The sequence below is a fragment of the Rhincodon typus genome, chromosome 24, assembly GCF_021869965.1.
Source record: "Rhincodon typus isolate 14 chromosome 24, sRhiTyp1.1, whole genome shotgun sequence".
NCBI classification, from domain to species: domain Eukaryota; kingdom Metazoa; phylum Chordata; class Chondrichthyes; order Orectolobiformes; family Rhincodontidae; genus Rhincodon; species Rhincodon typus.
The window spans coordinates 27,322,229-27,339,721 of NC_063355.1; the positions used below are offsets into that span (position 1 = coordinate 27,322,229).

The following is a 17,493-nucleotide window of genomic DNA, read 5'->3' on the forward strand; positions in this document are numbered from 1 at the left end:
CCATGTCTCTATAATAGCAATCAGTATTTAATTTTAATGTGTGCTATCAATTTTTTTTTAACTGACGAATTGCATAATGAGTTGTTACAACTGTGCATATATGTACTGAATGCTGTCGCAGTGTAATCAATGCTAGTTTGCACTTGAACTTAACCGTAAGATTAATTGTTTAACCTGATTTTGTTCCATCCTTTGTCTGCACATGGAAGGCATGATTCTTGATTAGCCCTGGTTTGTTTGTTGTTAATGTTCCTGAAGTGTCTTGGGAGGTCTCTGGTTATATTACTTGTTGCTGCTCCTAGAAAGGTGTGATGTTGGCAAAGAAGGCACCTAAAGTGAGCAAGAAATTAATAACAAAAAGATTAAATTTAAATTGGAACTCTTCAGAAACCAGTTTAATATATCCAGTGAATGTTAAGCCATAAAGATGAGGAAGGTGCTAGTGTTCACTATTGTAAGCTAGGCCAACAACAGGTGCATGATGTTTTTTGTCTAGGGGGAGAGAAAGCATCTGCAATATGTCAGTGAATAATCTTGTGCTAAATGGCTGAAACTGGCTTCTCCTATTTATTTGGTGAGTCTGACTGTGACCATTCATCTCTCAAGACTGTCAACGAATGCTGGTTGGCAGATTTCACTCTGCACGGTGAGGTGGAGTGCCCCTGTACGGTCTATGTGATGATGCTCACCTTTTGCATGCCTCACCTTTTGTCAACTCCAAGTCACAAATGGTGCAACCAGTTCAGAGCAGGTTGGCGATGATCCAGTTCAGAGCCTGTCCCCAATGCAAATCCCAAAGATGTTATTAGGATGCTGTTCTGGTTTAGTTTGTGTGTACAGACAGTGACAGCTGCTAGTACAAGCTGTTGTTTGTTTATAGCTCTCTTCAATGGCAGGAACACGAATTTAGGTGCCCTCCAGTCAGCGTTAACTTGCATTTATTTTATCTTGTTCTTCCGAGATTTAGGAGTTTCTCGCAAGATAACAATTCCACAATGGTCGACATTCAGCTGAAAATTGCAGCTTTCTGATTGAAACTGAATTAAAAGATCCTCAAATGGTTGGAGCCTTCTAATCCAGTGGTAACCACCTCGATCTTTTTGAAAGTTGGGTGTGGAGACAATACCAACATACATTTATACATTGCCTTTACTGTAGTGAAAGGTCCCAAGATATTTAATAGTTTAGTGAGATCAGATGTAGAGAGGGGAGAATCTGTCTTCAAATTGAACAGAAACCTTTTTTAATATCTTTTTTACACTATATGTGTAAGGGTGTGGGTAAATGTATCCATAATTCCCACTCCTGTCAGAATCCATTAAAATATCTGTGTAGGTATTTGGTAAAAGTAGATTAGGGTTGGTCCCAATTTTTTTTAAAGTCTTTCCCCAACCCTCACTTCAATCATATGGTCCATTAACACACTCTTGTGCCCAACCTTTTGTGCAGAATGAAAGCCTTGTCATTAGGGTGGCTGAATTGAATACCTGTGAAACTATATACCAGCATAAAACATCATCCTCCAGGGGGGATGTGGCGCGTGTATTGGTCAGAGAAACAGCAATTTAAATTGAACAGTTATCACAAGCACTCTATTTTCCCAACTCCTCCACCCCCGCCACCTTTTTTTTTAAGTCATGGAAAGAAAAACTTGCAGACTCTTTTTGAACATGGTACAGCTCCACTGCTGATTATTATTTGCACATGGTGTTACATCTGTCACCTGAAATGTCAGAGCCTATGAAGTGATAATTGTTCCTGTATTGTAAAATGTTTTACTTGTGCTTGATCGCTCTTCATTTACAAAGGTATTTTAGGAGTCTGAACAGAGAGGCTTTGCTAAATCTTACTGTGATTTTTCTTACTTAAGATATCAGCCTGGGAAATTTCTCTTCATTTGTCCTATTCTAACTGGCTGTCCTTTGCCAAACCACTGGATTATGTGAGGAGCAGGAATTTTGGTATCAGCACTAATTCCAATGCCTGTGGACTGGCGTTATGTCATAGTAAGACCTGGGAGACTGTAGCATGTGGCTGTGGAATGTTGCATTGAACTGCAGTAAATACTTTAGTCCTGTCCTAGTTTAAAAATGTCTGGAAAATCTTCACAGGCACTTTAAATTTAAACAATAGGTAAACAAAGTCACTGCCTGCTCCATTCACAACTCCAGCAAACAGTGGGGTTTGGGAGATGGTTCAGCAAAACCTCGTCTTGCAAAATCAGTGATTCACAAGCTTTTCAGAAAAGCGATTTTATTGCTGTTTCAATAAAATAGGTAAATGGCAGTTTGAATTTGTGTGTAGGAAGATCAGCACTTTCAAATCACAATATTTTATCTTCTACAGCATTAATTATGCTATTATTAAAAAGCCGCTTGACTAATGGCATTAGATGGAAGCTGTCTTCAGAGTGAGGGTCCATTGGATTGAAATAATTTAGAATAGTTAAGGTGAAACCCGTTCCTCTGGTTTAGATAACTAACGTTAATTCAGTTGTATCTCATGAAGTTTGTGTGTTCTTCCTTGCACATCCTCAGTCTAATAAAATAGGCTGGAGCCTGAAGGGAGTGTATCATTTATGGTCCTGTTGCAGATATGTCTGAATGAACTTGGGAGCCCTGCATGCATGTAATCAGTCTCTGATTTCAGATTCCATTTGTGGCCTGGTATGTACAGTATATTTAGTTTCATGCTGGAATTGCTGTAAAACCTCTGTAATAAAATTCAGAGAGTTTCATAATTGTCAATTTGTTATCTTGAGTAGCATTAAACCAGCCTATAGCATGCAGAGCTTGCTTCGATCTGTTATCATGGAACTCATTCTTCTGTTCTTGCCTAAACTTGCATTTTTGCCTTGAATGGCAGAAGCCTCTACTGAATACTGCTGTACAACTCACTGCCTCACATTTATTCAGCAGCTGGCAACACGGTGGATTTTTTTCATTTTATACCAATGATAAGAGAATCTCTCAAGACTATCAGCAACAAAATGTTAGGGTTCTATGAATTTATGACAAAGCAAGCTCTGTACGTTTGTGCTTTGCACAGGAGAATCATTTGCCTGCTGATTCAGCACTTAACATTTTATTCCATTCCTACACAAACTTCTGAAGAGCTTTACTTCATGCCTTTGAAATTTTTCATGTGACACTCAGTGCAAAGGTCATTTGAGACCAAAAGCTGCAGGAAGTTAGTTTTTTTTTGTTTTAGTGATGTTCTGAGGCATGGAGTGTACTCACTGGCGGCTTTGAAGAAATTTGAAGGTTATATACTTTTCCTAATGATCATAGTTTACTAGTGGAGTTCTGCAGGAGTCTTTTGGAACAACAACTATTTGCACTATACAGTAAAGATCTGGACGAAGGAAATAAGCCATTGTTGCTACATTTGCAGATGACCCAAAAATAGTTGGAGGAGCAGGTAGAGTTGGGGAAGTGGAATCATGCACATAGACTGGGCAGGATAGGAGAGTGGGCAAATAAGTAGTAATGTGGGAAAATGTGAGGTTATACACTTTAAGAATAGAGGCAGAGACTATTTTCTAAACTGTAAAGGATTTGGAGATCTGAAGCACAAAGGGTCTTGGGAGTCCTAGTTCAGGATTTGCTTATGGTTAACAGTTGGTACTTAAAAAGGCAAATGCAATGTTAGCAATTATTTCAAGAAGGCTAGAATACAAGAGCAGACGTGTAGTGCCAAGGCTGTATAAGGCTCTGGTCAGACCATGTTTGGAATATTGTGAGCAGTTTTGGACCTGTATCTAAGGAAGGATGTACTAGCCTTGGAGGGTGTCCAGACAAGGTTTACAAAAGTAATCAACAATGGAGTTTATAAGGGTGACGGGGAATCTGATTGAAACTTGCAGAATACTGAGAGGCCTGGATAGAGTGGATGTGGCGAAGATGTTTTCACAAATAGGAGAGACTAGGACCCGAGGGCACAGCCTCACAGTGAGGGGATGACCCTTTAGAACAGAGATGAGGAATATTTTTTCAGCCACAGGATGTTGAATCTGTGGAACTCACTGTCGCAGAGGGTTGTGGAGGTCAAATCATTCTCTCTAAGACAGGCCCATGATTTAGTAAGGGTATCAAGGGTTACTGGATGTAGGCAAGAGAATGGGGTTGAGAAACACATCAGCCATGATCGAATGGGGAGCAGACTTGATGGCCCAAATGGCCTAGTTGTGCTTCTGTCTTTTACTCTTGTGGTAATGGATGTTTAACTCCCTGTAAATAAAACTGAAGTAGTCAGTACAGGTACAATCCACGTTGAATTAAGCTGCTTGTTCTATCTCTATCTCTTTCTCAATTCTATTGCTCCCTGCACAACAATACAAAACCAGAGGGTATGCTAGTATGCACAAAGCTGTTTGTAGCTTGTGGAGCTGGAGCCTGAGCTACAGACATTATTGCACCTCTGGGATGGGCAAAGTTACCTGGACACTTTTCACCAGAAGGCAGTCACACCCCTCGGACTATGTAATTCAACATTGGCTTATGATCACTGACTGCAATTGTCCAACAGTTAGGTGCTTGTGAGCTGTGCAGACAAGAGTGGGAGTTTGAGCAGACTAGCCATGGCATTGGACTACAGGGAGCCATTCAAGTGAGGGCGGAAGTGGGGATGTAGCTGTGCCAAGGGACAGGATAACTAGGGGGGATATGTACTATTCTCTAGCCATGAGTGGGTGTCCTGAATGCTGTGTTGCCTGTCAATGACATCTCTTTGACTGGAGAAGAACTTAGCAGGGGAGGGGAGGGATCCTGTTGTTGCCAACCATGTTGGACTGGAAAGGACATTCTATTGAGCATTTGAACAGTTAGGAGCTAACTTGAAAAGCGCATTCTCAAAGGTGATGATCTCAGGATTGCTATCTGAGCCATCGACAAGCTGGCATTGGGTAAATATAGTTGGAGTTAAACATGTATCTCGTAGATTAATAGGGGAGATGGTCGATGTGGGGATGTTGTTTTCCGTTTGTAGGTTTTTTTGCTGTAGAAGTTGGATAATTAATTGTATTCAACAATAAGATAGGTGGATTTTAAATCACTAAGTGAATCAAGGGTTATGGGGGAAAAGGCAGAGTTGAGGATTATCAGATCAGCCATGATCTCATTGAATGGTGGAGCAGACTCTGGGTAGAATGGTTTACAATTGCTTTGATATCTTGTGGTCTAATGGTCTCCAGTTGCTTCACTCCTCGCTAACAGAAGGGATACTTTAAACCATGAACAACAACAAAGTTGCTAGAAAAGCTCAGCAGGTCTGGCAGCATCTGTGAAGAAAAATCGGTTAACGTTTCAGGTCTGGTGACCCTTCCTCAGAACTAACTATCCAGTTCTGAGGAGTGGTCACTGGACCCAAAACATTAACTCTGATTTTTCTTCTCAGACGCTGCCAGACCTGCTGAGCTTTTCCAGCAACTTTGTTTTTGTTCCTGATTTACAGCATCCACAGTTCTTTCAGTTTTTATACTATAAGCCATGTTTTGAAAAAACACACTGCATTGTGCTGTCGGGCTTTCTTTTTACATGATGGGACCTGAGCACAAGATTATTCTCATTTCCAGGTTTTTTTCCTGCTACTGAATATTATAGGCAGTCGATCATGCTTGTCAGAAAGATCAGAACTTGTACTATTGTTCTGTGGATTATATTGTGACATAGTGTGTTGTTAGTACAAGTATGTTTCTCCTTTAATATTAAAAATAAAATTAGGTGGTCTTGGCAATGCTTGGTTTTATTATACAGGCAAAGGCGGTATGAAGATTGGAGGCGTTCATGTTTTTAATCACTTGATTAACTAATTTTTTTCTCTCTCTCTCTCTCTCTCTCTCTCTCTCTCTCTCTTTCTCTCAGGTCCGAGAGATCCTTGGCCACTGTACCTGTCCATCACAGTTCCCTATGACAAAAGTATCTGAGGGTAAATATAAAGTCGGTGAGACCAGCACATTGATCTTCATCAGAGTAAGAGCCTTGTGCCATAACCATTTCTAATGTTGTACTTAAACATTTAAGTTTGTAGCAAGTAATTACAAGTATACTACATTAGGCTTGCACCAGCAACAGAGGATGGCAAATAGAAAGCAAAACCACAAATTCTGGCTTTATTTTTCTGTTGCTGCAACACTTAGTCCATTGAGTCTGTGAAATTGTGCATGGCCCAAACCAAGGAATAATGTTTGAATCTTTTAGTCCAAGTATGGATAGTACCCAAGCATTACTCACTGAAGGGAGGTTTTTATAGAGTGGCTATGAATTGTGTACAGTGACAAATTTTGGATTGGAGAGAACTGAGAATTTGCAGTCTCCATGCCCTGTATTATGCAACTACTGAGGTACTGACAAATAAAGTAGCATGGGAAAGCTAAACTTTAGCGCGCACAAACCTTTTTCAGATACATATCAATGGACTTTGTTCATACAAGTCATTCAATGAGGAGCAGTCAGGGCGGCTTTGTCAACACACCAGCAAGTCTCAGCTTGTGACACCCAGCAAGCTCGAAGGCAATCGTTTTTCAAATGTTTGTGGGGGAGCCTTTTTTTTTTCCCCCCCCAAGAAGTATCGTTTCTCCTATAAATACAAGTTAATGCTTTGTAGTTGTGACTTTCCAAGATGCTGCTTGTAGGTGAAGTGAAGCAGAGGCCCCCAAAACCCAGGGGAAAGTGATTGGCTATGTTCACTGAAGTTGGTATTGTATCTGCTTCCTCCACCACTTCTGGCAGCGCATTCCAGGGCACTAACCAACCCCCTGTGTAAACAAAAACTTGCCTGTCACATCTCCTTTAAACTTACCCCCTTTTTACCTTGAACCTCTGTCCCCTAATAATTGGCTTTTCTACCTGGGAATTGGACTCTAACTATCCATTCTATCCATGCGTCTCATAACTTTGTAAACTTTTAACAAGTTGCCCCCTCAACTTCTGATCTTCAAGTGAAAGTAAGTTTGTACAATCTCTCCTTCGTAGCCAATATCCACTTAAACCAGGCAGCATCCTGATAGTTTCTGTACGCTGTCCAAAACCTCCGTATCCTCCTTGTACTGTGGCAAGCAGAACTGAACACAATGTTAGAAGCAGGTAAAGCAAATTCAAAAGTAACTTTCAAAACTGAATTAATAACTACTTGAAAAAGAAAAACAAAATGCAGGTCAAATATAAAGGAAAACCAAATAAACTATCTAATATTGAAAAATAAGAATTCTTTAATCTGATTACCCTTGAACTGAGTGGCTTAGTGGGTCAATTCAAAGGGCAGAGTGAACCACATTACTGTGGATCTGGAGTCACATGTATATCAGACCAAGAAAGAACAACAGATTTCCTGCCCTACAGGACATTCATGACCTAGGTGTTTTTTTTATGACCATTGTTTCTATTACTGAGACTCGTTGTCCAAACCCACAGCTATTTAATTGAATTCAAATTCTCCCAGTTGCTATAGTGGAATTTGGACCAATATCTGCAGAGTGTAATGTTAATAGCCCAGTGACAACATCACTACTTCGCCATTTCCTGTCCATTTTGAAATGGAAGATATGATGCTTATAACAATGGGTGATCCATCTCTGGACTAACTATTGGATCCTGGTGGACTGGAGAGGGAAATTATACTCATTGGAATTATCAATTTGAATGGGTTGCAGAATGAACAAGTTATATTTGTGGTACAATACCATAACTGACTTTACACTTCATCCCAAAGCATGTTAAGTTGTCATAGGGATGATTGCGGGGATAGCAGTTCCCCTTGCTTAATTTAACTGGCTGTTTTTACATGGAAAGCTTTTCTATTTTTGGGTAGATACAGCTCTTTGAATTGGGAGAGCAAAACGAAATGAATGTTACTCAGGCCTACCCCTTAAGCAAAGGAAATATTAACATGGCTGAGGCCCAAGTTCAGTTTGGATTTCCTTTAGCTTGTATCTAGAGGCAGAATTCTGCTGAGGTCTTCTTTGAACCTTGATGCAGAAGGCAGTTAGCTTTGAAGCAGTTGGTTTAGTCAAAGTGATAGCATCTGCTAAGAGCTAGGAATTAACTGTTGGAGCATGGAGAGCCATTCAAAACCACGAGTGTTTAGTGTTTATGATGTTTAAATCCATTAGACAGATTGTAGCAAATCCTTAATGGTTGAGTGAGATATCCACAGTTGAGGTTTGAAAAGAATTTGGAGAATTTCAAAAGATAAATGAAGAATCTCCGTAAAATTTCATGCCTCTAAAATAGTTGAAACACTGATGTGGGATAAAAGTGAATTCCAGAATTTTGAGGCTTACTTCTTCCTTGGGTTGGTCCCAGGAGAAGTGCAAGTACCTTCAAGATTTAGTACTTTATTGTCTGTGATGGAGGGTGGGGAAAAAGCAGTGGGTTTAAAATGTAGAGTAGTAGACAGGAGACCTGTGACTAGCAGTGTGCAACAATGATCAGTGCTGGGTCCACTGCTTTTTGTCCTTTTTATATAAATGATTTGGATGTGAACGTAGGAGGTATGGTTAGTAAGTTTGCAGATGACACCGAAAATTGGTGTAGTGGCCAGTGAAGAAACTTACCTCAGTACAACAGGACTTTGATCTGATGGGCCAAGGTGTGGCAGATGGTGTTTAATCCACATAAATGTGAGGTGCTATATTTTGGAAGGGCAAATCAGGGCAGGACTTAGCAGTTAATGGTCAAGTCCTGGGGAGTATTGCCAAACAAAGGGATCTTGGATTGCAGATTGATAGTTCCTTGAAAGTGTAGTTGCAGGGTAGCGAAGGTGGTATTTAGTATGCTTGCTCTTATTGGTCAGTGTATGGAGTATAGGAGTTGGGAGGTCATGTTATGGCTGCACGGGGCAGTGGTTAGGCCACTTTTGAAATATTGCATTTGATTCTGGTCTCCCTGCCAAAGGAAAGATGTTGTTAAACTTGAAAGTGTTCAAAAAAGATTTGAGGATGTTGCTAGGGTTGGAGGATGTGAGCTCTCATAAGAGGCTGAATACGCTGGGGCTATTTTCCGTGGCGCTTTTGAGGCTGAGGGGTGACCTTTTTAAAGACGTATAAAAACATGAGGGGCATGGATATGGTGAATAGTCAAAGTCCTTCCCCCAGGGTACAGGAGTCCAAAACGAGAGGGCATAGGTTTAAGGTGAGAGGGGAACAATTTAAAAGGGACGTAAAGGGCTACTTTCTTGCACAGTGATGCGTATTTGGAATGAGCTGCCAGAGGATGTGGTGGAGAGTGGTACAATTACAACGTTTAAAAAGCATCTGGATGGCTATATGAATAGGAAGGGTTTAGAGGGATATGGACCATATGCTGGCAAATGGGACTGGATTAATTTAGGATATTTGGCCAGCATGGACGAGTTAGAGTGAAGGGTCAATTTCTGTGCTGCACGTCTCTGACTCTAGACTGAGTTTGTTGCATTAGTAATAACAATAGAGGAGATTAATAGTACTTTCTTTGTTTAATTGTTATGCAAGATTTGTTTATTTTTGTTTTAAAACGTGTAAAGTTTTTTTTTGTGGCACAATTCTGTAAGTTAGTTATGGACTATTTGGATTTTTCTTCTAAATATTGGAGGTCTTTAAGTATCTAACAATTGTCATTTTGTCATAGAATCATATAGCATGGAAACAGACCCTTCAGTCCATTGTCTAACACAACTACATTTGTACCTGTGGTACCAGCTCGTCCCTTGATGTTAATCATTCAAATGCCGGTTTTTTTCTCCCCTTAGTCTATTCTTATTTCAAAAATGTATTCAGTTCTCTATTAATGAAATCTTGAAATTAATGAATATTTAGCAGGCCTACGGGATATGCTATTATGTTCATTTAACTTTTCCTGATGCTTTCAATTGCATTGCAAATGTGTGCTGCACTAAATTGCATATCATGTAACTGGAAAAAATAAAAGTAAATCATGTGAGTCATTGTAAATCAAATTTGTCATTGTTGGATCGGGACGTGGTGTGGGTGGAAAATAGGTGAGGAGCAGGATGGCTCAGTGAATTATAGAATTAGGTTGGATCCGGGCCAGTTGAGAGAGATGAGGAACAGGGTGGGATAGTGATTTACAATATTTGCTTTTCAGCTCTTGCGTAAGGTAGAAGCTACCACAGATCTTAAAACGCCCCTCAGAGTTGAAGAAAAAAAGTGCTGTATGGAGTGAGTTTCAACCCATTATCTGGTGCAGATTACAAAACCAACAATATTAACAAAAGTACCTTTTGATGATATTGCTTGTGAGTGGAGATATTGAATAATATAGAAATGGACATTTAAAGGTCATTTTCAGCAAGGGACTGAAGACTGTTAACAAGTAATGTCGTGGCATGTTGACCAAAGTACAAATTGAATACAAACCAACCACAGAATTCATAAACACAGTGACCATACATTTAAAAAAATGTTGTTCCTTTAGCTCCTCAATCTCTTTCTCGCTTAAAAGTACAGCTCAATTTGAAATGTCGGAAACCAATTGCTTACCAATTCGAGATCCGGGGCAAACAAGAATGTTCCTTTGTTTCTGCAGGTTTTGAGAAATCATGTGATGGTGCGTGTTGGAGGAGGCTGGGATACACTTGAACATTATCTGAATAAACACGATCCCTGTAGATGTGCTTCACTAAGTAAGTGTGCGCCGAATGGTAGATCCTTTTTTGCCTTCTTTCCTCGTTTCCTTTTCAAACCGGAGTGTATTCTTCTTAATGGCTACAGTCACCTGATGTCATGTCGGCTTCTTGTTTATTATCATTTTCTCACCCCCAACTTTCTAATTTTTTTTTTTTGTAGAACTGTCCTGATAGCTCAACAGTTGGGATACACTGTGACATTTTGTTTTAAGGGGCTCATTTTATAGATCATGTCTTTTAAGTGTTCTTCAACATTCGACTATTTACAGGACTACAGAGTGCTTTCAGCCATTCAGTCTATCCTATAACTTATCCTCACAAGCCTCCTCTTTACCCCCTCCAATCAACCTTATCAACATATCTTTTCTATTCTTTTCTCTGTGCTTCTCCAGACACCTTTTTAAAATTCATTTATATTATTTACTTAAGCTGCACTTTGTGGTAGCAAATTTCACATTCTAACCACTGAGTAAAGCTGTTTATCCTGAATTTGTTGTCAGATTTATTAATGAGTATCTTGTAATTCTGATCTCACTTTCTAATGGAATTGTCTTCTCCACACATACCATGTGAAACACTTCCTTAATCTTAAGTTCTATAAAGTAACCTCCATCCCTGATCTCCATTCCAGAGGAAAGACCCCCCAACTCCCAGCCTTTGGAAAGATGTAAGACAATGATGTTTGGATTGTCCAAGTGAACAGATTCCAGCCGATCTATTTTCTTATTATTTCAGTTGATTTTCAAACAGACTCTGGATCCCACAATGGGGAAAGGCAGTATACAGAATAGCTGTACAGACAGATCACCTTGAATTTCCATATAGCTGAATAGTTGGACCATGGAATTTGTCCTAAATTCCCATTACTTAGAAGGGGTCGGGGATGGGAGTCAGCCAAGCCTCCTGCTCCTGAGTATTATCCACTGACTCCTGAAGGTGTGTGGGTATCATTGAAATCAAGACTAAGTTAGAGACCCTAAGGTGCATACTCATGTGCAAACACGTACAACTCAAATTGCTCGTCGAGTTTAACTTATTTTCCTATTATCAAGTCTCTGCTTGTCCTGAGGTCCGGCTTGCAAATTGGGCTGCGTATTTTTGAATTCTTGGATGCAGAATCAGTCAAGCTGCCCCAGCTTCATGTCACGTTGCGCTCCACACTCCTGACAGCCAAGGCAAGCAGTGATATTCTCTTGTGGTAACAAGACAGGCACTTTGAGGAGATTTCAATCCAACTGCTAGCAAAATTATGAAAACATTGTGAGCTATTCATTGTAATCTGTTTTTCTTAAGTGGAATTTCCCAATGCTCCACCCTTCTGCTGAGCATATTGTTTCATCCACAATACACATTGCCTCCCAGCAGTTCACCAGTAGCTGAGTTGTGCAGCTATTCCTCCCATTGATCTGGTGTGGAAAAGACTAGTGATCTGACCAGCTAAGGAGAGTTTGTAGTGAAACCTGATCCTGACCATTACGGGTGTCACTGGCCAGTGATTAGGGTGAGGACCTTAGCTGATTTTTCTTTAATGTATTGCCGCTCCCCCCCCCCCCCCCACCCCCAAAACTACAAATTGTTCTCCTGTTTCATCTCCAACCCAGCACCAATAGGAACTGCATTTGTGATTACCCTGGTCTCAGTGCTTAGTGTTATTCTGGGTAACGCATCTGTCTGTCAGAACTTTGGGTTTATTATTTACACTGAGTATTATGATATATTAATAACATTTTCATTGCTGTTCTGCTGTACCCCCACCCCCGTCCAAAACCCCAAGTTACATGCAAGAACTATGGACTGCATAGCCTTTACTAGTCCGTGCTATTTATGCTCCCAAACAGCCTCTTCTTCTCCTCCTCTTTGGAGGTTTATCCTATCTTCTCCAAGAACAGGATTAATGCTCAACCCCTCAAGTGCTCACAACCCACATCCTACTGTTGAGTACTTTACTGGTTGTTGCTGTGGTCAACCTCTGTCCCCACTCATTGATGCATGTTTAGAAACAAATATTTAAAAAAAGTATGTGTCAAAGTGGCAATGATTGGAATGTATGTCAGATCTAATATTGGCTGGCTACTGGACCAGATGGTGAAGGGAATAGGGCATTTTGGATATCAGTGGATTTGTAAACGATGGCACAGGTTCAGCAAAGTTTAGATCCCACTCTTGTCCATCTGTTTCTTGCTCCTGACTGTTCAGTGCTGTCTCGGGTGCCATTAGAAATTTTAAAAATATTTGGATAGGTGCATGGATGGGAAGGGTTTAGAGGGATATGGACCAAATGCGGGCAATTGGAACTATCTGAGTGGGCAGCATCTCAGCATGGACTAGTTTGGGCTGAAGGGCCTGTTTCCATGCTGTATAACTCTATAACTCTATGACTCTACCAATGTATAAATTTTGTATAAAAACCAAAAGAACTGCGGATGCTGTAAATCAGGAACAAAAACAAAGTTGCTGGAAAAGCTCAACAGGTCTGGCAGCATCTGTGGCGGAGAAAACGGAGTTAATGTTTCGGTTCTGAGGAAGGGTCACCGGATCCAAAACGTTAATTACGTTTTCTCCTCCACAGATGCTGCCAGACCTGTTGAGCTTTTCCAGCAACTTTGTTTTTGTTATAAATTTTGGGTGTTGTGCTGACACCAATCAAGTGTCATATCAGTCTCACGTTGCACCTGGAGTCCATCAACTAATATTTTAGAAATCTTATCAAATTCCCATAGGCAGGTATAGTTACAATGGAAGTACAAGTACAAACAAAATGAGTTGCCATCTTGCAGCTTAATCTGACTTTATTCTGTCAACTCAATGTCCTGAGTGTACTGAGCCATGCCCTACCCAAATGAGAACAAGTCAATCTTTCAGGATTTCCCACCTTAGTGTTAACATTAGAGGAGCAGTTACTCTTCCACCCCTCATGTCCTCCACCCCCATCCCATGAGAGGTGGAGGACTGTTGTTGGGAGCAGTTACTTACAATTAACCTGAGGAAGGGTCACCAGACCTGAAATGTTAACTCTGTTTTCTCCTTCACAGATGCTGCCAGACCTGCTGAGCTTTTCCAGCAACTTTGTTTTTGTTCCTGATTTACAGCATCCGCAGTTCTTTTGGTTTTTACTTACAATTAACCCTCCTCCCTGATGCTGCTGTGCACTGTCCACTCAGCAATTCGCAAATAGACCAAGCACAAGTCTCCCTCGGGTTTTCTCCTTCTCCACCCCCTCTTTACAGATCAGAGCCCCACTTCTGTGCAGTGCTTCCCAGTCTTGTTGGAGCTATCAGCTCCACTATGTAGAGCTTGTGGGAGAGAGGGAATGGGGTGATGCCTGTATCTCAAGACACAGTACATTGGCATTTCAGTGATCTATGTTACCACTTACCTTTCAAAGTGGAGTTTGTGACAACTCAATTCAGTGCACGTGTATCAGTCAAAACTTGGAACTGTTTGTATTTCATCAAATGTTAACTCTGATCAACAAATATAACCATAGTGTAAGGATCTTGATGAATAGCCTTATCAGGACCTGTCTGTTCTTCCTTCAATAAGAAACAAAACACACCATTCCTTATTGATTAAAAGAAAATTAGAAAGTCCGTTGTACAGTGTTTGGTGTTCATTTTTGGTGTTCTACAGACTGATAAAACACTCTGCCTTAAAGAGGTGACAAGTAGATCTGCAATTAAATCAGAGATAAAACAATTCTTAAATTTTTGTTTAGAATGCGAAGTTGTGTACAAAGTGCACAGGGTGTGAAATACCCCGCAATGGTAAGTGATTTGATAGGTGTTCATATAAATGTGTGTTTTGACCTTGAAAGATGGCCTAGCCTCTGCAGCTCTGTACAGCCTATAAAACGGGCCTGGCTAAAAAGATAGATGAAATGTAACTTCTGCACAATAGATGATAGCAATTTGATTGCTGTTCATTCAAATCAAACTGATTATGCCGTTTGTAATACATATCTAGGGCAACTGGGACTTGAATCCAAAATTCCTTGCTTAGAGGCAGGGACACTACCACTTAAAGCCTCAGTTGGACCAATCGCATCACATTTGGAATGTAGAGCCTTGGATTTTCCTTTAAATAAGAGGAAAAAAAAGGTTAGGGTTTAGGCTATCTCCTTGATAAGTTTTGAGTGGGGGGCGTTGGTCTGGTCCATAACATCTGAGCCACTAAGACCAGAGAAGTTCCAGGTTCATGCCCTTGTTTGTGTCAAATTTGCTTATCTTGCTAAAGCAGCAGTATGAGACATCATAATTTAACTTCTCCATTCTTTGGTTGTGGAAGGAAAAGTTGAGCAGGAGTCTCACTTTTGATGGTTAAATAATATCTTGTCCTGACACCTCGTCCTACAGTGACAGTGAGAAAAGGGGGCTTATGTAGAGTATAAAGACCTGTTGTAACAAATGCCATATTTCTCTGCTGTAGATTGTATGTTCTGTATCTCTGTTCTTTCTAGTCTTGATGATTGGGACACCCATTTGCTGGGCCTCCCACCTTCTCTTTGTTTGATTTATGCATCTGTATAATTCACATTCATCCTCTTGATTTTTGACAGCACACCGTCCCTCACCAAGATTTCCAAAGACAAACCTGAATACCAGTCCTCGTACCTCTAGAACTCCAAGCCCTGCACCATGCAACTTCCCTGAAAGTTCAAGCGGTCTGAAAGTGCTTGAGCTGCAGACGGATATAAAGGCACCATCTGCAGCAGAGTTTGTAACTGTAAAACAAAATGTAATACAACCTGATCGACCATTCAGTCCAACTAACGCAGCTAGCAAAACGACAACAGAAAGGCACCAGGATCTATCTGTCAGTGGACCAGAAAAAATCAACAAACGTCCCGTGCAATCACAAAGCTCATCTGTAGGAAGAACTCTTTTACCTCAACCACGCGATCGCTCAGTACCAAGACTTCCAAGTTCTAGAAGGTAACTATATTGATATTTTCATTATATAAGCTCTGATTTTGAACAATTTCATACACCTGGAGCCTTATCTATCAGTATAGTGAACTACATTGGGCTCTAACTCGGCAGCAGCTCAATTTTAAAATTCTTGACCTTGTTTCAAAATCTCTCCATGGTTTCACTCCTTATCTTCAAGCTTTTACAGCCAGACAAACCTCAGAACTCTTTGTCACAAATTCTGACCTCTCTTGTTTCCCATATTTTTAAAGGCTCCACCATTGTCAGCAGCCAAGCATCTAAGCTCTAATTCCTTCCCTATAACTCTGTACTGACCTGTTTTCATGGAAGATGTTCTTTTAAGGTCAACCGTTTCAACCAAACCCTTGGTCATTTATGCTACCGTCTTATGTGTCTCACTGTCACATTTTCTTTGACACTCTTGCAAAGTTCTTTAGGATGTTTTACTGTGGTAGTGGTATATTAAGCAGTTGTTGGTGTTGGAGGCCATTGGGATAATTTGGAGCTAAGTATGGTGGTGCTCAAAGGTCTTGTCAGATTGACCATAGTCTTTGGTGAAAGTCAATCTGATATCAAGAACAGGTTCACTATATATTTTGATCCAATTCTTCGAATTGCAGTCATGTTGAGTTTGGCATCACGTGGAAGCAAATGTGCCCAGTAAAAAAAAAAAAAAAATGGCATTTGGCTATCATGGACTGAATTTCCTTATTAGCTTCAAATTCTGAGAACAACTTACCTAGGAGTGCTTAATGCCATTTTAACAGGTTTACAGTGGAGTCAACTAGACCCCACAGATTCACTGTTTGAGACTCCCAAGCTGCATGTGTGTGACACAGACACGTCTATTTGAAATCTTTCTAGTTGAGTTCTCCATGACTAAAGGAGCCTTTAAAAGCTGAATATTTTCCCCACCAATTTCAATCCTGTCAGTACCAGAATTTTCAGTGCAGTTTTTGGTGATGGAGGGCAAAAACATTAAAAATTTACTCATAGATTCAGGCATTTACAGTACAGAACGAGGCCATTTGGCCCAGCATGTCCATGTTAGTCAATAAGATCTAACTAGTTCTATTTTCCAGGTTTTGGCCCATATCCCTGGAGATTCATGGCCACACAAGTGAATATCTAAATACTGCCCAAAATTACTTGAGTTTCTGACTTAACCACCCTATTCTGGCAGTGAGTTCCTGTCTCCCAGCCCCTTTAAGTGTGGGGAGAAAAATCTCCTCCTAGACTTCAACCTCTTACCTTTTTAAATCTATGTGCCCTGGTTATCAATTTCTCTACTAATGGGGGGAAAAGTACCTTCCTAGCCACCTTTTATCTATGCTCATGGTCTTTTACACCTCCTATCACATCCTCCCTAACCTTTGCTGCTCCCAGGAAAATAACCCCAGTCCTATCCAATCTTTCCTTGTAGCTTCGACCCTGCAGTTCTGGCAGCATCATGGTAAATCTCCTCTCCACCCCTTCTAGTATTATCTCATCCTTCCTGTAATGTGGTGACCACAGCTGCATGCAGTATACCACTTCCTTTCTCTTGTATTCAGTGCCTTAGCTAATAAATGGAAGTATTCCTATGCTGCCTTAACCTTGGAACCTCATCTAGGGTAGAAGTGACCTGTATAAGGACGACGGATTGTACCTGAATTGGAAGAGTCTGTTATACTGGCAGGGAGATTTGCTAGAGCTGTTCAGGAGGATTTAAACTAGTGGAGGGTGCTGGTGTTGGCACCTAGCAAGATAGTGAGGAAAGAGATCAATCTGAGACTGGTACAGTCGGGAAAAGGAGTAGGTCTAACACTCAGGGCAGGCAGGAATAAAGCCGAGAACAAGATAAGACTGATAACTTTAAGCTGCATTTATTACAATGCAAGAGGCCTAACAGGTAAGGCAAATGAGCTTTGGGCATGGTTGGGAACATGGGACTGGGATATCATAG

The 17,493-nt window shown here is 40.6% G+C and overlaps 1 protein-coding gene across 2 annotated transcripts in view; it reads left to right on the forward strand.

The window, feature by feature from the left end:
- Positions 1-17,493, forward strand: part of gas2l1 (growth arrest-specific 2 like 1) — a 63,275-nt gene that overhangs the window by 27,993 nt on the left and 17,789 nt on the right. The window contains exons 2-4 of one of the 2 annotated variants that reach the window (XM_048611528.1): positions 5,862-5,969; positions 10,521-10,617; positions 15,176-15,551. In XM_048611528.1, the coding sequence (XP_048467485.1) occupies positions 5,862-5,969; positions 10,521-10,617; positions 15,176-15,551 (581 nt within the window). The remainder of the gene's footprint in view (positions 1-5,861; positions 5,970-10,520; positions 10,618-15,175; positions 15,552-17,493) is intronic. The other variant, XM_048611530.1, reaches the window with a different exon arrangement.